The sequence below is a fragment of the Stegodyphus dumicola genome, chromosome 7 (assembly GCF_044657685.1).
Source record: "Stegodyphus dumicola isolate Sdum_Otavi_A_Nest chromosome 7, ASM4465768v1".
Classification (NCBI taxonomy): Eukaryota; Metazoa; Arthropoda; class Arachnida; order Araneae; family Eresidae; genus Stegodyphus; species Stegodyphus dumicola.
Window position 1 is genome coordinate 38127313 of NC_140774.1, and position 22568 is coordinate 38149880.

Consider the following 22568-nt stretch of genomic DNA (forward strand, 5'->3'; position numbering starts at 1 on the left):
GGGGGCAAGGTTACGCCTGTCGTTGGCAAGAGCCTTGGGCACCATACAAGTGAGAGTACGACTTTGCTTAGTCCCCCCCCCCAATTTTAAAGCAGAGCGCTCTGGACGAACGGGTTCGTGGTTCCCCCATTCCTCCTTCCCTACCATTAATCTCTGGAGAGGACTTTCGGTTTGCCGCATATTTTGACTGCCCTCATGCCGCACAGACACTATACAAACATCCACGCCTTCTTAGGGATTCGAGCCTGGATCCTTCGGTACGGCTGTCAGGGGCACTAATCACTACACCAGTCGGGCGACCATTTAAATTTTAATAAATTAACAGTAGAGATGGCCCGAGTGTAAAAGCGAAACATTTTATAGTATATTAGATGAATATGCATTTAGACTTTTAACATAGAAACATTATCTGTATTCCGTATGTTTAAAAAGGGAAAAATGTGTAATATAATTCTATAAAGAGGTTTAATTTTTTAAATTCAATATAATTTTTTGATTTAATAATTTGATAATTTTTTGATTAAGGAGTCTTTTTAATCTAGGGTCTCCAGTATTTCTCCATCGTTTTGCCAATCTATTATTATCTTTGATTTTTTTCCTCGAATATAATCTGGAAGTGCATTTTTAGAACGATCAGCTTAGTAGCTCCTTGTAAGAATTCAAAGAGCACTTTGAATTCTGGTGTTGATTTACGGATTTTATTTTTGATATCAGAAATATTAGCAAGAATAGGGTAAGCATTTGGCATTTCAATAGTAGTATTAAATTTCTCCCAGTTAACAGTAGGTTTGAAATTTTTTTCATTTTGTTCAAAACCATTTAGGATGAATTCAAGGGGTAAGTGATCAGATGACATTTCCTGTAGGTCTTCAAGGTAAGGAGTTTGAATAATATTTTTTATAACAATGCCGAGAACTTCTGAAAAGCCTGTGTAGTGAAATCTGGTAGAAATTTCCGATCCGAGTACTTTAAGATTATTGTGCAGAGTATACCGAGGACGGTGCCATTATTGTTGGTTTTACGTGAATTCCAAGATGGATGCTTAGATTTTAGATCTCCAGCAATAAGTAATGAAAGATCTGTGTTAGTTAAGCAGTCCAGGTCCCTGTCGCTTATTTGGCTTCCGGAAGGATTATAAGCGAAGATAAATAAATATCACCAGTTCTGCTATAAAAGATAACCGCGGTGTTTTCAATTCACGCATTTCTAGACTGCTTATATAAAGTTGATTTAAGATGATTTTTGAGCATAATGAGGGTACCTCCTCCTCTGTTATGTAGACGATCATTGCAATGTATTTTATATCCAGCACTTTTAAAACGATCACAGCGGCGTAAATGAGTGTCATTAATAAGCATTATGTCAGTATTATGTTTATTTAAAAATGCTACAATTCAGTCTCTTGACGATTAATGTTATTTGCTAGGCGATATTTAAACTACATATGGTAGTATCTGTTACATGTAATGTTCTTTGGAGAATTTTATGGGCCATATTCCGTGCTCATTAATAGGTCAAATGCTTCCATCCCAATTTGGATTTTGTCCAAAATGGATTTGATTATTTTCTTAGTAATGTGTTTTACTGATTTAATCTTTCAAAAAGGTTTTCAGCCGTTTCAAATGTATTTTTAATCTAACAAATGAATTACTGTAAGTCATCTTTGCTGGAACTCCTTTCTGACTCTTGAGTAGGGGTTTTTGGGGATTTTTCAGTTTCCTTTGGAGGTAGTGACGGAAAGTTTTCTTCGTCATTAGAAAGGTGGTGGTGGATTTCTCTGAGTATTGGTGTTTTTGCATATATTTTTGGGGTATTTTCACACCCGCGATAGGACGCAACGGAGAGTCCTCCACATAAACAACACTTGCCGGGAAGTTTTTTGAAGATGATGACTTGATGTTTCGTGACTTTCACCACATTTTAAGCAGTGAGTTTTATGGTGGCAGTGCGATTTACTATGTCCATACCTTTGGTAATTACGACACTGCTATCTTCCTGACATTGGTTTAAACTATTCACTGAATATAGCAAGTCCCGTGAAATGGGTTAAATTAAATATTTGCTTGCCTTTTCCACTTTTAGCTACGTCCACTAAGAATAGCGGCAATGGTTTAATTTCGTCATCTATTTTTCTTCTATTTTCTTAGTAATGTGTTTTACTGATTTAACAAGTATATCTTTTTATATTAGAGCTTCTTCATTCTCAGTAGCTGGAATGCGAATTGGGAGTTTTTTTTTTATTACTGTACGAATAGGTTTATCTTGTGCTAGAGGGATGGTATGGTAAGCGCGTTGACGCTCGTTTAGTAGAACAGTAACTTTACGATAGTCATCAGGAGTAAAAACTTTGATGTGAAGATTTCCACCTTTCAAATTTCCTTCAACCTTTTCTAATCCGTGCTTAAGTATATCATCTCTGATCGGTGTCCACTGATCGACGTTGGCGACAACTATAGGGCAATTCTTACCTTTTTACGCGGTGGGAAAAAATTCATTATTGGGATTTTCATTGGACTTACTAACGTCCATTTCATCGTTATTAGATAAGAGTACTAAACTTGTTTTGACGGGCATAATCATGGTCTAAAGATTCATTTATAGTCCGTTTATGAGTTTTTCGAGGGTTAATCCATTCTATTCCAGATTTTTTAACTGGGGCAGTTTTAGCGGTAGACACTTTTCGTTTTTCCGATTGGTTAGTCTTAGCTGTTTCTTGGTTAGCACATTGGGTGAGTTTAATCTCAATACTTTGAATGAGGTTTTGAGATCGTACAACTAAATCTTCAAGTATGTGAGGGTCATCATTCCTGAAAGAATTTACAGTATTTAAGAAAAGTACATTCTTAATTTGATGGAGTTCCTCTAAATCAGTAGAGTCGTATTTAGCTTCAAATAACTCCAGATTTTATATAAAAATATCAATCTTATTCTCTGCACCATCAAAACCGTAAAATCTTTAGAAGAGTTCGGAGTTCAAGTGAAAAACTCATTAATAGCTATACGCCACATGAAAGCGCTATTTTTTCAGTTTCACTTATAATAAAAAATATAAAGTCCCATTAGAATTAGATGGAATATCACTTAATTGCACTTAACATGTTACATATAATTACAATTAAAAAAAAAACTGAAAAACACAAAGGAGCGTGAATTTAAGTGCTCACCAAGTTCTATGCAAGGTCTATAGAAGGTCGAAGTGCTATCTGAAAGAGCATTTTGCATCGGTTCATTTTAAATGTCCGTTTCACTTTTCAAATTGCTGCCACGAAATATTATCGCCCTATATTATATTTAAAGAAATTAAATAATGAAGAATCTGCATCAATGTGTGTGTTTCTCGCATTGTGGGAAAAAAAAAAAAAAAAAAAAAAAAAAAAAAAAAAAACCAATACCAAGAACCATTAAATTTTGAATAACGTAATTCTCCACCCAAAAATGGGCATCCGGAAGCCTCAATTTGGAATTTGTTTTATTGACAATTTCCCATTTTGTAAAACTTAAAAAAAATTTTTGATTAACAAACGCAACGATTTCAAACCTAACAATGTCAACAATGTATGAAAAAAAAAAGCATTTTTATATTTAGGGCTAGAGACTATCTATTGGAAATTCTAAAGGTATGCTGTATTTAATATTTTTGCCACATTACCCCAAATGCTCTCTAAACGTGTATGTATGTGTAAGGATAAAAACGACCATTTGGGCGAAATATAAAATTTGAAAGCCTTCAGTTTTTTTAAATTTTATCTATCATATTATTATTTAAATCTCTGCTACTCAGGCTTACATGATAAAGAAAAATATACTATTTGCCTAAAAATCGCATAATCAGCCTACAAATACAATTATTTCACCGTTTTATATATTTTAGTATGCTTGTAAAATAGTCAGTGGCATGCATCAAATTTATTGCAAATCAAATAGTCAGTGGCATTCTTCCCATAAGCGCTGCGCATCCGTGCAATAGACATTTTTACTTCCGTGGATTGCCCGATTTTAAAGTTTCTGACAGACTGTCAATGTAATACGCATTGATTGTAAACAAAATTGCCCCTTTCCTTTCGATTGTATACATAGTAAATCCGTTCTTCAACCGGAGAAGTAGAAGGACTTCTGCATTTATTTCCTCCCTTTATGAACATACAAAATGTACGAAAATGCTCTTCACGTCTAAGAATACTTGTATTTCCTAAGCGAAAGCAACAAATCGGTAGTTTTTCAGGCAACTGATTTCGGAGTCGACTACCTTTCTCGTTCTTAATAGTAAAAGGACCACTTAATGGTAAAACTAAATTAATGAATTTATGGCGTAGGTCATTTTCTATTTTCTAAGTAATCTACAGTTGAAAAATAATAAAAAGAAGGCTGTATCTGATTTTCAAGTTCCAGTATAGCATCTAATAAAGCTTCTATCTCTAGTAACTCTAGTAGCTCTTGCATCTAAGAGGGAATGTTTCAAATGACAAAGGGTATTCCAACAAGCAAAAGCGCAATTAAATAAATAAATGAATGATACTAAAGAATGGGGAATGAAGACTCAGCAAGAGAATTTTAGATGAAAGTGACAGGATTTTGAATATTTTGAAATGTTACTGGCATTCCGTCGCTTGCTTTTAACCTAACTACTATCTGAAATTGGAGTATCCTTGCTTGGCAACACACTGTTTCGCGGTTATAAAACAACGCGGGAAAATCTTGCAGTTTTATTTTGATTGATTTAGTCATAATTTGTTTTTTTAGAGCATTTTTGTTGAATATTTGTTTTTGAGTTCAGCACAACAATAATAAACGATAATTTACAACTACGATAAAGTCCGTCAAAAACGATAAAGTCCGTTTTTGTTATTTTGATTTATTCAGCATGAAATTGAAAGATAAAACATCATTACGTGAAAGGTAAATTTTCATCTTTCTCTGTGTATATGCAATGCTTGTATCGTATACGCTTCTAAATGAATTAAATTACTAAAATGTCTTGTATGGGTCCTTGTTATTCATAAGAAATATTAAAATAATATTTGTGTTAATTATTGATTCTGTCATGATAGCTTCAAGAAGCAAATCAAAGTTATTTGCTGTAATACAAAAATTTTCTTTTACTGATATCTAATTGCTACTGATTTTTACGGTTACTGGTGATCTTTTCTGATAATTTAGAAATTATATTTTTAATCCGGGAACACAAGCTTTAATATATAGTTATTATCCCATTCAGGTTTATTGTTGCTAAATTATATTTTTAATCCGGGAACACAAGCTTTAATATATAGTTATTATCCCATTCAGGTTTATTGTTGCTTGAAAGTTTATTATTTGCCAAAAGTATGTTTAATTTAAGGGGTGGTATTTATGTATTAATGTTAATGTAAATACTGTTATATAACCGTAAAACATTGAAATGACAGTTTAAATTTGTATTATCTATAAGTTAATAATCAGATAAGTCGGCTGATATTGTAGTGTTATGAGACCTGTGTTAAATTAGTGTATGTAAATTTTATAAAAAAAAGCATTTATTTTTTTACATCATTTTTGTTTTCCCTGAAACATTAAATGAAGTTTTTATATCTTATATTTAAAATTTCTTTTTGGTTCATTAATAAAATTCATATCCTAGCATTTGTAATTTCACTAATAAAATGTAAAGCCATCAAATATAGCTAGAATCACTATGGCTACAGTAGTTAAAATTTGCAAATTACAAATCAAAAACATTATTTGTTCATATGAAGGTAATGAAGTACTGCAGTCTGTGTTAATGTCATTCTTATTACTAGGATATCCATAATCGATATATCCTAGCCTTCTACAATCACAAAACTTTTATTCAGTTTTGATAGATGTTCTTTGTATTTCCCATAAGAATTCTCAATCCCTAGTAAGCCTTGTAGGTTAGGTTGTTTTTATTTGTACTTTTCTGATAACGAAGCCACCAGTTGCTAAATGTGTGTCAAATGTGGTAATCTGTTTATACTGCATCATGAAATGCTGTGCCACAATAATATGTTATGTTTGATTTCACAATGCTGAAGCTTTATTCAATATAAAATTTGTGCAGTTCTTTTTTTTTTTTCTTTTTTTCTTTTTTTTTTTTTAAAGCAAAAACCTGCGTATGTGAGGAGAACAACAGTTTTGCACTCTTTGTGTGCACAGTGATCTGTTTTCACTCATAAAAACATGAGAGAATGTTGCAAATTCAGTATCATGTACAGCCTGGGCATTTTGCACATTAAACAGTACATGTATTGTATTCATTATATATAATATAATTTTTGTTTCCATAAAGTTTTATATATCGTTAGGCTTTCTTTCACCTAATTAGATATTGCCCTAATTTTATGTTTGGTGTTGCCTTAGCCACCCTGTTAACAGAAAAGTACTGTTATTTATACACTCCTATGTAAAATTAAGAGAATCTGCACTTCATGTCGAATTTCTGAAAAACTTATGGACAGATTTTTAATGAAATTTGGTATGAATATGCATTTATAACAGGGAAAGAGATGAGGCATTCAAAAGTCATTTTATGTATGGCTTGGTTTCTATGGCAACCCTTTTTACATGGAAACTTGGATTTGCTAGTTGGTTCGTGTGGTAATTTATGACGTGATTTATAGTGATTTATGACGTGTTGGCAAAATCTTAGTCATGTGCTGGTACAACTATTTTTTCCGCTGGCTGGAAATTCTACAAGTATTTAGGAGAAAAAGGTTTTGGGGATAGTGAGTGTGGCTGTCATATAAATACGATCGAGATTACGTGGTGACATGTTGAAACAACGTTGCCAGCTTATAATCGGAAATGCGATTTGGAGTTTTATTTGGTAGTTTATATATTTTTCTATCGTTGTTCTGAAATGGGAGAAGATGCTTTTAACAAATTTGTGGTGAAATTGTTTTGGGGATGTTTGAAATTGTTATTTCTGCTGTTCGAAGAAGCATTTACTTATGGTAAGTGCATTTTGTTTTATTCTTGTTCTTATTTTGTAGAATGTTATGTTCATTGCTTTTTAGTATGAATTTCTGTCGTTATTGTTGTTTTTTTGAATTGTTTGAAATTTAATTTAGTTATTTTAGTTTATTTTGTTGATTAGTGCACAATGCCTAGATTGTGCAATTCGTAGATGTTTTTTAAAGTTTAAACAGAACGCTGTGTACACAGTATTCTTGAAATTTATTGTTGTTATGTTAATTTATCAAAGTGAGGTTTGCGTAGTTCGTAGACTCCTTCACTGCCTAGATTGTGCAATTCGTAGATTTTTTTTTTTTTTTTAAAGTTTAAACAAAAAGCTTTGTACATGGTATTCTTTGAAATTTATTGTTATGTTAATTTATTTAAGCTAGGTGTGCATAGTTCGTAGATTCCTTTGCTGCATGGATTGTGCAATTTTGTGATTTTTTTGAAGTTAAAACATATCACTGTATACATGGATTCTTGTCGTATATTTTTGGTTAGAAAATTTATGTTTTTGCGATCTAAATTTTTTGTTTTTTTGTTTCGGATTTTTAGCTTAAATTGTGTGTTCAAAACGTGGTTTTTGCATGTGCGAAAATTGCCTTTTTGCAGACATTTTAGGCTAAAAGTTCGAAATGTAGACAAAAAATTTAGGTAGAAATATGGTGGCGAGGAGAAATTTCACGACCTGAGGGCGCATATAAGACTAGTTCCGTATGTACATATGATTATAAGCAAAGCTCATAATACAGGAATGTCTAAAATCTATGTTATGCTGGATGTAAGGCATGAGAAGTCCCTATAACAGTCTATCTCATTCTTGCAACAAGGTAGTTTACAACTCCAGGACTTTTCTCAGATGGGAATGGCAATCTCAGATGGAAATTGTCCTCCCAAGAGCATAACCAGACATGCTATTTAGAGTTAAGGTAAGGAGATCTGCTGACCCATCCATGTGGCAAATGTCCTCACGCTTCAGATAATCATCAATCAGCTAAGACCTGGCAACTGTAGACCATGAAACTCAGGTTCCAATAGTAGCATTCAACTCGCATGAGAGCTGTTTCTCCACATTGAAGCCAAATGTTTGTCATTGGGGATCTTCGTCGACCTTTTCCAGATCTTCTTAATATGGATTCAGTGTCCTGAAACTATTTCCACAAATTACACTCGTGAAATTTGTGGAATGCACACTGTGTGTTAGATTGAGCTTTATAGCCTGTCACCTGGACTTGTAATTGGCCTACCTCCAATCTGCCGACAATTCTTCATCTATGTTCCGTTATCCATACTTTCTCAGCTACTCATTTTACCAGATAAAATTTACCCAGCTTTCAAGAGAAACACACCGAATGTCGTGAAGCACACAAATTGCCAGAATCCTCTCATGTGCTTATATTTCCTTCACAATCACAGCTCCGCAGACACACATATCTATACTTACGTATTTAGTTCTGAATGTTTGCATGATTCTCGGTAGCATAATTAGTACCTTGGGTTCAATACCTTTTGTAAAAAAAGACATAATTTCTAAATAATCTTAATTTTCTGTACAAGTGTACATTAATATGTTACTGAATCTGTCTAAATAGAAAAATGAAAGAGTAAAAATGCATTTGAACACTACAACCTTCTTTAAAATTATCTAAATAAATTCAATTATAGTGTATGAAAGCTTATATTTTCTTTATTTTTAAGGATTTAATAGTACTTCCTTGATAAATTGGTCTCTTTGCTTTTGGGCCAAACTGGCTTGATATGTAATGCGTGAATTCCAAATGTTACCAAAGGCATATATAGTGACTACTTTGAGAAGAAAGTACTGATTTAATTTACACTGAAGATGGAGCGATAATTCATTAGTATTGAAATTATTTTTTGTTAAAAATTACTTCTAAAAGCTAAGAATTTTTTTTTAATTGGTTATGGGTTATAAATTTTTAATTGGTTAGGAGCTTTTTACCTGAAGAGAGGGATACACTTTCAGGGAGGACTTTTCTAAGAGAAGCTGGTTCATATTTCTGTTATACATGAGAAATCATTCACGCAACCAGTTCATGTGCTGAGATTTGAACTTGGAATAAACTGTTGCTGCTCAGTAGTCGCATCTCCTTAATTGCTGGTGTTCAAGCAATTAAGCAATTATCTCCTTAATTGCCAAGAATCAGTGTTGGTTGAAGATATTTTTGTGCCTAGTGCGGAAATAATTTCTGCTTCCATTTCATATAGTACTAGTCCAGCTTATTTAAATTTATTTTTGGTATATCTAGAAATGATTTATTTAGATGAATAGTTTTTATATATTTGACATGCACTCTTTATAGTTAGTCTTATTTTATTATAGTTATGCAATTTTTAATTATATTTTCCCCCTTATTTAGCATGTTCTGATAAAATATTTTTATTTTCAGCTTTGAAACTAAGAATGACAAAGGAAATTCAGAGGCGGAAAGAGTGGAAGATAAGGTGAGAAAATAAACCATATTTTAATTAAATAATTGTTATTATTATGATAAATGATTTTATATAGGTAGGAAAATGTTTAAATACCTTTTAATACTTTTATGTTTATTTTAAAAATGCTACATATGCTAAACATACATAAAGCTCATTGACGCCAGAAGTCTAAAGCAAAAGTTGCAAGATCAAGCAAAACATGAAGCTAATAACATGAAGCTAAGCTTTTATAGACCCGTCTAAGAAGTCATATAGTTCTCACAGTGTGACTTCATACTGAAAAGGAGGCAGATTATGAGTCCCCGTGCAGTTGGTCTCATTCCTGCATCAACATCGTTTTCAGGTTAAAGGATTTTGGGAGGTGATTATATATAAAGGTGAGGTAAAACTGTCCTCCCGAGAATGTCTTAGATGTGTTCAGGTCTAAGACACTCTTAGGTTTAGGTCTGGAGATCTGGGTAGCCAATCAGTCCGGCTAATACCTTTACTTTTAGAAAAAAGTCGTCACTAGATCAGCTCTATGTGGATGAGTGTATTTGTCCATAAAAAAGTGCTGAGAGCCAACAAGGTGAGCATAGGACTCTAAGATTTCATCTGTTTGTCAGAAGACCTGCTAGTCAGACACATGGGTCTAAGAGAGCCTGTTTAGCATAGTACAGATAGCATCATCTTTGGATTAAACCCCAGTGGAGGACCGCTTTCTTCACATAGGAGTCCTGAATTAGCCTAACTGCTGAATCTCAGTGTGCCTTTGTCTTTCAAGAAACAGAAACTCGCTGCCTGTTCTTAAACATCTGAAGAAAGGATCTGTATAATAGCAGAGTTTTGGTGATCTGGGCAGGCATTATGCTAAACTGGTAATCAGACTTTTATAATATCTTTAACAAAGCTCTATGGCTGTATGCCTAAGTGTAGGCAAGACACATCATGCATGTTTGAAACATGAAAAACCTTATGTTTGCCTTTTGAAGGGTGCAATTAGCTCTCCGTTAATTTTTATGGACAGTAATGCTCATTTGCATAGAGCAAATCTGGTGGAGTATGTTAACTGGATGGATTGGCTAGCTAAATCTCAAGACTTAAATCCTATAGAAGATGTCTGGGACACTCTTGAAAAGTCAATTGCATCTTGCCTTATCCTTCCCAAAACTCTTCAGCATTTTAAATAACATTGACACAGGAATGGAACTAAATGCCACATTAGCTTGTAAACTGCATCAACTCATAAACTTTCCAATATAAAAAAGGCACATTATGAGAGACGACTATTGAAAGAGACCTTTTTGCCTCCTTTTTCATTTCATCTTGCAACCTGTGTTTTAGACCTTCCTGTATCAATGAGCATTATGTATGATCATGCCATGTGTACTATGACAGTTGTTTTATGGGTTTTTCATTTTATTTTGTTTTGATTATTATTTATATAAACTTTTGTTGTAATCAAATTTATTAAGCTCTGTCTAGCAGTTCTGATGCTATTTGAGCAAATATAAAAATTGTTAATTTTGTTCAATGTGTATATAATTGTTATACTGAATAATATCTCTATTCTTATTACTTATAATCCTAGCAGCCAAAACTGAAATAATTCCAAGTCACATTAATATATTAAATTTTATGGGTATTTTCATTTGTTTTCTTCTATGGGTTACTTAAAATTCTTTGCAAGAAATTGTCAAGTTCTTGTAATCTTGAATATTTTATTTTGGTACTTTTCCGTTTCGCCGGCGCAAATCTCGCCAAGCAGACTTTATTGGCGACAACATACAGTATACACATAAAAAATATTAAAAAAATTTTAGCTCTAAGAATTCTTTTTTGAAGGCATCAACATTTTAATATCGCTTAAAATGTTATAAAAATCCAATAAATAAAAACAATAAATTTGTAAAAAGACATTAATTTAAGAATTTACTATGCTTTCATGGTTCAACATCCTGATTCGCCGGTTCATATCACGTGACCCCAAGCGATCTCATCTCACGTAAACTACTCTACAAAAATTTAATGCTCTCAGTAATTATCTACATTAATTTCAAGTTAAATCTTAATTTTGGAATAGAAGTTTAAATGCAAGCAATATTTCAATGCGTACGAATAGCTTACTCAGAAATTATGTAAAACTGCAGTGCTTTACTTCGCTAAAGCATTCTCATTAGAATTGATGAATTTAACCCTTGACTTTACCTTTTCTATATTTTCGGCTTCAGGTAAGCGCTGTGATTGCATCCTAATTGACCTAATTACCGAAAATGGCCTTAGACATAAAACTGAACTATCTGATAAAAATTCTATGTAATTATATGCCAGTATTGAAAGAAACAATCAATCTAATTAGAAAAAGCTGCGACTTGTTTTGAAAATGAGGCGTAAAAGGTTACCAGCGAGAATATTCCGTTTGGCATCGATTGTACTATTATTGGTGACTTTATCGCTTGCGCCGGCAAAACGGAAAAGTACCTTTATTTTATTTATCACTCTTTTATTATTATTTAACTTATAAACAGATTTTTGTATTTTGTCTTTATTTTAACTATTATACTTTTCATGCAATTGCAAGCTTTATAGACTAATACAATTAAAATTATACTTTTAAAATTGTATTTTGCGTTTGATTTGATACTCAAGCTATTTAAGTTAAAAAATATGGGAACATTTTTCTGTCATAGAAATTTGAGGTGTATATCAGTGCTCTATCTGTATAGTATTCCAATTCATTCGGAAAACTGTGTTCAACTTCATGAAAACAAATAACTCATTACCTTATAATTAAGAAGAAAAACACATTTCTTAATTACAGGTTAATTTTCCCCCCCTTTTTTACTCTTCTATTTTTCTTGTTCTCACCTAGCTATGTTCAGTTTGATTTTTATTTTAGGTAATTAAGATTCAAAATTAAAGTATTTTTGGAAATTCGGCGAGATTATTTTAGAGATTGTTGTTCTCTGATTGCTAAGCTTAGTGTTATTTTTTCTATTTTTTAATTGTACATCGTTCTTTATTCAGAAATTCCTCTTCATTTATTTATTTAATTATGGCAAAGTACACTAGGGCTATCTGCCTAAGGGGAGGGATGCCTTCATGGAGGACTTTCTATGGGAAACTGGCTCGTATACACATTACACATGGGAAAAACCACGAAAACGCTCATACAGCCAGCCCATTCATGGGATTTGAACCTTGGATCGAACTACCAGTGTTCAGTGACTTTACTGCTCTTGGCCGCTGGAGGACTTCAGAAAATCTTAAGAGTAATTGGGCAGTCTTGTTAAATTAAAAATAAGGTTAACATCTAACCACTTTATTTTGTAAATTTTATTGCAACTAATGTATTTAATTGGCTCAAAGGGGTTTTGTCCAGAAGGGCTGTTAATTTTGTTTGGGTATTTTGTATTGAAAACAAATTGTATTGAAAACAATAATTGTGTTGAATCACATTTCACATTGTTGTCACCAAATATTATCACCCTGTATTATATTAAAAAAATTAAATAATGAAGAATCTGAATAAATGCATGTATGTTTCTCACACTGTGATAAAACAATGGTACCTAGAGCCATCAAATTTTGAATAATGTAACCCACTACCCAAATATGGGCATCTGGAAGCCCAAACTTGGAATTTGTTTTATTATCTGTTTCATATTTTGTAAAACTTTGAATTTTTGATTAACAAAATCGATGATTTCAAAGCGAGCAATGGCAACACTGTACAGGAAAAAAAAAAGTTTTTTATCTTCTGCGCGCGATACTGTGTATCGGAAATTTTAGAGATATGCTCTTTGAAAATTATTTTTGATATTGCTGTTGAATTGAATTTTATGTTTTAAGTGCAAAAAACATGATATTTAATACATAAAGGTAACACACAAAATGTTAAAACAAAGCGCCTTTGGTCGTAATATAAAATCTGAAGACTTTCAGATTTGTTATTTATTTATTTAATTTATTTTTGTGTTTAAGGTGGAAAATGGATCTGCCATGGAACACTCTCATAAAGCATCAGGTAATATTTACTTAACTATGATCTTCATGTTTTTATGTGTTATATGGGCTGAACATGCGAATTAATTTAAGCAATAATCTGAATATCTTAAGTATAAATAGATTCATGATATAATTTTATGTAAATACTTCTAATTAATCGACCAGTATATGGAACCAGATCTTGGGCTAGGAAAACGTGTGATTAATCTGAAAAAACATGTAAGCTAGCACGTTTATAAATTAAATAATTCGAGCATAGCTTGAAGGTATAGTCTGATAAAAATCTGCGAGATGTTTTTTCAGATTTTGTCTGGCTCATGATACTTGGCTGTTTTTTTGTTAATTTGACAACATACTAAATATAAAAGGACATTTCTGAAAATTTAGAACTGATTTCTTTTTGTAAAAAATTTTTTTAATATAACCATTCCTCTTCACTTCCCTTTGGCAAATTAAATAAAAGTAAGAGTGCAGAAACTTTGTAGCTGGTTTTTATCTTAGTTTGTCTATAGATTGCAATTTCACTAAGTTGACAGTGATTTTCAAACCATATTCAGTGAGCAATTTGAAAATCTGTTTGTCATTTGTATTTAGAAGAAGCACATTTTTGGTTGCTGTGATCATGTATTCTTGAAACTAAAATTACAATTTGTTTCTGTTTTAAGTAGAAACAGAACACTATTTTCGACTTCTGTTTTTGTTGCATCGTTGTGACTTATCTCACTTGTCTGAGAGTAACATCAGAACAAGCCTACAAAATTCATCGTAATAAAGAAAGCAAGACAGCATTTGTTGGCAAGAGCTTTGAGCACCATACATGTGACAGTACTATTTCACTAAGCTCTATCCCCAATTTTGATGGAGAGCATCCAGGGGAAGGAGAACGGGTCAGAGGGTCTACCACCCGTCTTTCCCTACCACCAATCTTTTGAGAGAACTTTCAGCTCGACATATATTTAGAGTGCCTCCATGCCACAAAGATGCTGTACGTTTACAAACATCTATGCCTTTTCCGGGATTCGAACCCGAGCCCTTCAGTATTGTAGTAGGCTTCCCTAATCACTATACCACCTGGGCTGTATTTTTGCCTTCTACTTGAAATAACTAGCTTTAGCTGCCCCCCCCCCACATTTATAAAAACTATTAACACTTAGAATTGCAGTAAAGGTTACAGTAAACTATAACCTCTACAATTAACATGCTGCAGTATTAGATGTTTGATGCATAAATTCTTAAAGCACTGTAAAATTTAAAGACAGTCAAAATTCAGTCTATTTTTCTGGCTTTCAATTTTCAAAAATAAAATTTAAGTGAAAATTTTGTATGTTTTGTACGATCAAAAAATAAATACTTATTTTGAAAATATGGCTTTCACAAATTTTATTGATAATTATTAGTCATTTGTAATGTGTTTTACCAAATTGCTGCGTATACTATTTCAGAAATATTTAAAATTGAAGATTCTGAAATTAATATTGGAAATGGATCAAGGTAAATTATCAACAATATGCAGAAAATAAATTAGCATTACTTTTTATCTTTCATTAGAGCATTTCAAGTTAAAATTATTTGATCACAGGATCGTATTAAACTTGTATGGAATTTCACTATAATGCTAAAAAGTTCATAGGTAATCATTGGAAATGCAGTCTTCTAGGCATTCCATATATAAGCTTTTAATGATATGTATAATAAAAACATATATGTGCTAAATATGACATTTAAAAAAATAATTTTTGATTATATAAATTTAAATTGTATTAATCTTTTTTTTTTTTTTTCTTTCGCATAGAAAAATCTGTCTCCTCTGGAAAGAAAGGAAAAAAGAAGAGGGATAGTACAACATCTGCACAGCCAACAATTTCCAATTTATTTAAAAACATGTGAGGATAGTTTTTATTTTTTTATGAGTACAACCTAGTTGTAACCTGGTTTATGTCAGATTTAAATTTCTGAGATCCCAGTCTTCAACTGAAGCAACAATATATGCGAATACAGTAGGTTCTGTTACAAAAATATTTGAAACATTATATTTTTGTACAATTAATAGCTTAAATGTTAAAAATTATTTTAACATTTGAGCTAATAATTTTTAATAAAAGCAAAGACATTATGTTGTCCATGACATTATTCTGAATTGATATTGTATGACATCTATTCTATCCTTTTAGGTCCTGATAATCATATGACTGTAAAACTGTCTTCTTTCTACACAAGTACTATTTAGATTCATTGTTACTAAATCTATCCCTATTATCAGAAACAATAGCCTTGTAACTGATTTTGCTGTTAGTGTTACTAATTGGCGTTATCAAGTCAGTTTCATTCAGCTTTCTGTTTTCAACTGTATTATATGAGTGCTTTTTTCCTCTAAATATTGGTACTATCAGGATAAGTATAATTCTGAGTCATAGATTTATATTTACATTATATAGGTTTAGAATTTTAAACAATAAATAATTTATATGGGTAACATAATTTGCTTTTAATTGTAACATATTGCATTTCAAACATTTCTAAAACTGAAAATCCTTGTCACTTAAAATCTATCTGATGGGTAGTGAAAATCATTTATTAAATTTTAAGCCTTGATTTAATACTATAGTTTCATTATAATGTTGGAATCATCTATTTAAAAGAACAGAATGATGAATTCACTGATTATTCCCTTATTTGTGATGTACATGAGATACAAAAACAGAGCAGCTATAAGTTGAAGAGAGGAAACCAAATCATACATACAGGCTTATTTCTGCATTAGATAAAAGACATTTTTGATGTGCTGAAAGAAAACTGTTTTAAAAACTATTAATTTCTGACTTCATTATGAGGCAAGAATGAAAATTTTTTAGCCTCACAATAAAGAGAATGTTTGAGCTGCAACTTATACATTCATATGTTCACACATACATTCATATGTTCCCTAATGCACTTAAGAGTTCTTTGCTGTGTTGATGTTCTTAGGTAAGGCTTCTGGGAATTTATTAAGCCCACACTTTACTCATAAATGGTTCTTAATGGATGATGTGTCAAACATGTTCAATCAAGACCTGCTAACTTTGTGATACTATTTCACAGTCATTCAACAATCATCTATGATTATATCATGTACAGCATTGAAATTTTCTTGTTCTATTGCCATCATTGGATGTTCTTATGGTTCATTTAAAGTTTTTTGCTTTAACTTTGAAACTGGTGTTCCATCATTTAACAGTTGCAAATGATGATGCTTCATTTCTTTATATCTGCAGCCTGTTTTGGTGCATTTCCGTTGTAGTGAGGTCTTCCTGACAGATCATGGTTTTGCCAGCCCCTGGGGGGGGAATAAGAGAGAAGGAAACACATCAGCTTCAAAGTGTTTTGCACAAGATGTCATAAATTCCAATCTAACATCCTACAAAATTTTAACTATTTAGCACTACTCCTTTCCTGTGAGATTTAAAACTTTTCATCCCTTCTAAATGTTCTTTAGACATTTTAATTTTATTATTTTTTTTAAAAAATAAATTCAGCATACATTTCTGTTTGCATTATATATTTCTAAATTATAATATTGTCTATTTTACATTATTATTGATATTAAACTAATGAACAGGTTAAGAATCTTATTTGTAAGTAGATAGTTTACATACCATTTATGTTTTAGAGGAAGCAGAATGCTTATGAAAAAGTCTGTTGACCGGAATAAATTTATTTAAACATCACTACTCTTCTGCTATTGATACTGGATTCAGAAATGTACATATGTATATATGTGTGTATGTATACACACATACATTCATATGTACATATATACATGCAAGTATGAACACATACATACATACATACATTTCTGAAACTATTATATGCACCCTCAGGTCGCCAAATATTTTTGGCGAGAAACTCCACACCGCCATATTACTACCTAAATTTTTTGTCCACGTTTCGAATTTTAAGCCTAAAATGTCTCCAAAAACGTGGTTTTCGCATATGCAAAAAACACGTTTTGAAGGCATAACTTAAGCTAAAAATCCGAAACAAAAACAAAAAATTTAGATGGCAAAAATGTAAAGTTTCTAACCAAAAATATTTGACAAGAATCCATGTACACAGCGATATGTTTTAACTTCAAAAAACATCTACGAATTGCACATTCTAGGCAGCAAAGGAATCTAGAAACTATGCACACTTCGCTTCAATAAATTAACATAACAATAAATTTCAAGGAATACCATATACACAGCATTCTGTTTAAACTTAAAAAAACATCTACGAATTGCACAATCTAGGCATTACGCACAAATCAACCAAATAAACTAAACTAAATTACAAACAGTTCAAAAAACAACAACAGTTAGTAAAAAAACAATGAACATAACATTCTACAAAATAAAAACGGTAAGATGAAATGCAGTTACCATAATACATTCCTGAATAAAATTTTGCCAGTCACACAACGTCTCTGAACAAAAGTGCCACGATTTTGCTGAGATAAATTGTCTTTCTGAGATTCAAAATTTCGAAAGTAATGATAAAAACTTCGTCCAAAGTTAATATACTACACGAAAACCACAATCCAAATCTTAAACTCCGCTGACAGCCACATACTTTACTAGCAACTGTTTGATCGCAAATCCACAAAAGAACTATCAAAAATGACTTTCTTCGTCCGAGTTCTCATAGCAGGTCCACATTTTGGACTCCGTTTTAAAAGTCCCACAGAAATTCCAAAAATACACTTCAATCCTCATAAACACACCCATGAACAAAAGACTCGTTAACAACTCCAACATTGTGCCTTTTAATACTAAATTTACTTTCCACACAATCTAAAATATGTGACTGAAATCTTCCCATCATGTCTATCATTGCAACATAGGCCATTTCAAAACACGCACGACACGAACCAACGAGCAATTAAACTACTCCAGCAAAAGATTTTTCAACGTCAACAGGGTTGCCATACAACTCACAATCGTGCCAAAAACCAGTGCAGAACACACATTGCCGCATTTGGTGATATTAGGGTGAATATAAGAGTAGAGCCACATTTCTGAATCTAGTCTCGATAACAGAAGAGTACCTAAATGTCTAACATTAATTAAAATTAATAAAATTTTAAGAAGATTGCTTTATATCACTGCTTTGCATACCTAATATTTTATTAGTAGCTATTAACTTAGCATAAAAAGACCTATAAAACAGCAAATTAAGCAATGAGATTGCTATAATCTATTCTTTATTTAATAATAGTTTAAAATATTTATTTGATTAATCTTCAGGGAATATATTGGTTACTTTCAATGAAAGAATGATTTTGAATGTTGCCAGATGAAAATGTGTTAATCCATAAACTACACAAAATACTTTTGATAGGAGATAGTTCAATCATTTGTTCATGCTAAAATTAAAAAAATAAGTATGCTAAACTGATAAGATTCAAGTTGAAAATTGGTAACGGTTTAAAATGCTTGTAAAATCACCATTTTAAAGTATGCATATTTTTAAATGTTTTTCAGAAATACAGTACAAAGTCTGAAATCCGGACTTGTCGGGACTTCAGCGATTCCGGATTAGGGATTTTTCTGGATATTAGGTCATAAGTTTAAATCTACAGGGTTTGTACAGTCCTTAAGAGTCCTTATAAGTCCTTAAATGTTTTGGAATCGATTTTTGGTCTTTAAAAGTCATCAATTTCAGCCAAAATTGACAGAAGGTCCTTAATTTTAATCATTTGAAATTTCTGTCTGTTTTTAAGACTGCCATTTTGAGTATGAATTAGCATTTTGGAGAGATATATTTTGGCGATTCACTGACATATATGGTTATCTTTTGAATGGGTTCATGGGTTCATATTTCTAATACAAATGATGGGATACTCAAGTTTCTAAGCAAGAAGTGAAACATAAGCATTTCAAAATTCATTTTTTCTAGTGAAGAGCTCTTAAACAACTTTTCGCTTTTGGTGATGTGAATTCTTTTATTTAACAGTTCTAAATTTGGCGATTTATCAGCATTTTGGTGATTTTTAGAAAATTTTTAATTCCAAAATCTGGTAATTTTTTGATTAAAAAAAATCTTTTTAACAATGATAAATTTTATTAAAATAATGGTAACATATTGAAATTATATTTAAAAAATAACATTAAAATAAACATTTTTATTTTTCTGTCATATTATAAAATTCCATTGTGGTAACTTAATATACAATATTTTGAATCTGAAAAATAAAGAAGGTGTAATGCTAAATTGTGCTTTAGCACAATTTACGAAACAGTTCTTATTAAAAGCAAAATTAGCTATGTAATTAATTAAATATTTCTTCTTTTCAATTTTTTCATAGTTAGATTTTTTTCCATGTAATTGTCTCAGAATATTCAGAATTCTGAGAATATGCAACAATTTTCTCTATAAAATTAATTTTACACTCCCCACCTTTTTTTTCAAAATATTTCTGATTGCTATTACAGAACTGGTAGGGATAATTTTTCTTTAGGATTTTAGATACTGCAGCTTGGAAAGTTTAGAAGGATTTGAGGGCAGGATTTATAGACCCACTATTCTAGAAGATTTCAGAAATGTGTGACAAAATGGAAAATGTCTCCATGTATTAACACGTAATGTTTGTAGTTTACAGAAATTTTGCGATGAATTTCTCACTTTTGGAGAACGTCTGGAAGAACAATGAAAAGATAATATTTGAATGTTTTAATTCTGATACAAGAATATTTTTCTTAACATTTATCTTCAGTTTATTTTCTCTACTTTTCACTAGACACAAGCATGGAAAATGTCAGAAATGCTTCTAACCTTATTACATGGACAGGCGTTATAGAAAGGGATATTTTTATTAATAATGACATTGAAAACTGACAATTTAAAAGATTTATCTAATATGCCTTAATGTATCATACAGAGCTGGCGCTAGGCATTTTTTCCACCGGATACAATCTCCTGTGGATCCTAAGTTTTGCTGCCTAGTTGCCTTTCTAAATTTTGCTTCCAGTGCTTGCTCTAAATCCTAAAAGTTATGACATTTCTAGATTTTGTTGCTCGGTGTGTCACTAAATTCTAAAAATTCTGCCACACCAGCTGCATAACCAGGCCTTACTATATATATATATTTCATATTTCTTCTGAATTTTGATATTGCTAAAGAAATAAAATTAGCAGCTTTTTATATACATTCTAAATGCAGTTTAGTTTTCTTAGAATAACAGAAATCCTTAATTAAATTCAAAAATTCTAAAGTGAAAAGGAAACATGTTGAAAAAAGAAACTGAATACATAATGTTAGAACTTTTCATAGTATAGAGGGCGCATTTGCGCCGAAAGAATTCTTCTGCGAGTTTACATTATGTAACTGTTGGTTTGCCGTTTCGATGAGTTTGCATCAGTGGTAATTTTGATCTTGATTTGGTATACAAAAATACATGACGACATCTTTCATTTATATTTAATGAAAACACCAAAATATATCACAGTAATACAGACACATCACAACGGCGAGCCAACAGTTGCATAATGTAAACACATAGAAGAATTCTTTCGGTGCAACAGCGCTCTCTATACTATGAAAAGTTCTAACACACCCCACCTGTGCTCTTTTAAGAGCACATATCAATAATATATGTAGATATAATCACAAATCAATATGCATGAATAAAAACTGAAAACTACATTGCAAATTGATACAATACATGACACAAACATATATTATATATAACTTTAAACTTCAAAAGGATAGATCAATTGGACGGGTCTTCGATAAAGTTCTTGAGAAGTACGAATCAAACATGAACGCACATACCCATCCCTACCTTTATAAACTTCTATAATTCCAATAGGCTATAAAAATTTTGATTTTCGTTGACCCCTCCAGCAATACAACCTGACCCTTTTTAAGATTCCTTTCAGGAGATGGATTTAGAAAAGTATGCGCAGACTGTAATTCGAGGAGATAATTCTCCTTCCACTTTTTCCAAATTTGTTTCGAAAGGTTAGTTTGATACAGTTGGGCGGGTGTGGGGGCTTGTGGCTCTTTTATTTCATTGTGGACATAAGTAAGAGGTCTATGATTTAGAACTAACTCAATTTCTGACAGAATAGTCATCATTTCCTCAAAGTTAAGAAGAGCCCTTCCGAGAATCTTTCTCAAAGGATCTTTGATACTTTTCATAAGCCTTTCATAAAAACCACCCCACCAAGACGCGTGAGGTGCAATATATTGCTAAGTTATGCCGTTTATCGATATGAAATCTTTCAATTTTGAATCTATTATAATTTTCGCAGATTCTTTAAGAATTTCATTAGTGGCCCTAAAGCTTTTAACATTGTCGGAAATGATAACTTTACAATTTCCTCTCCTAGCTAAAAGTCTCCTTAATGACAAAATTTTTTTGTTGACATATTTGTGATTAATTCTATGTGCACAGCTCTAGTCTCGCTGCATGTAAATAATGTTATATAAGCCTTTTGATTCGTATCCTTTCCTGATTTATTAAAACTGGGCCAGTGAAATCTATGTCAGTTACAGTAAAAGAAGGGTTTTCGGTAATTCTACTTTTAGCTAGTTGACTAGTTATTTGTTTAGATGGTTTCAACTTATATTTTCGACAGATTAGGCAGTTACCTAATACTCTTTTCATAATTTGTCTACCTCGTGGAATCCAAAATCTAGACCTAATTTTGGCTAGCGTAAATGTAACTCCACCAAGAAAAATTTTATTATGTTCCCGAATAATAATTAACTCTGTAAATTTAGACTGCTTAGGAAGAAGCTCTTCGTACAAGAATCGTCAAGTGTTATACTCGCCTTTCAAACTTCGCATTTGTATTGTTAATCGCTTTGTAATACATAAAGAAAATTATTCTTCAAATATATGTACAGTTATTACCGTAATTTCCGGAAGAAAGGCCACATCAGCGTAAACGGCGCAGAGAAAAATGGCTGGAAAAAAATTTAAATTACACAGAAATGCCGCAATAGATTAAATTGCGCGTGACATCGTCGTGGGCCGTATAGATGCAAAAGCCTCAACCTAAGTCCTGATATATGACATACCAGTTAAGAAAAATGCATGAAATGAAACCATAACTCAAAAATAAATTAAAGGTAAGAAATGTATAGCTTCTGTGCCGTTTAGAGACATTTTCAAAAATTTTCCGCTCCCTTCTTACTTAAAAACTGT

At 31.8% G+C, this 22568-nt stretch overlaps 1 protein-coding gene across 1 annotated transcript in view; it reads left to right on the plus strand.

Moving 5' to 3' along the window:
- The first annotated feature begins 4650 nt into the window (after positions 1–4650).
- LOC118191960 (DNA (cytosine-5)-methyltransferase 1-like) overlaps positions 4651–22568 on the plus strand; it is a 105294-nt gene continuing 87376 nt past the window's right edge. Inside the window, exons 1-4 of the mRNA XM_085820090.1 lie at positions 4651–4896; positions 9366–9420; positions 13375–13417; positions 15191–15281. Coding sequence (XP_085676216.1) covers positions 4862–4896; positions 9366–9420; positions 13375–13417; positions 15191–15281 — 224 coding nt within the window. The 5' untranslated portion in view covers positions 4651–4861. The remainder of the gene's footprint in view (positions 4897–9365; positions 9421–13374; positions 13418–15190; positions 15282–22568) is intronic.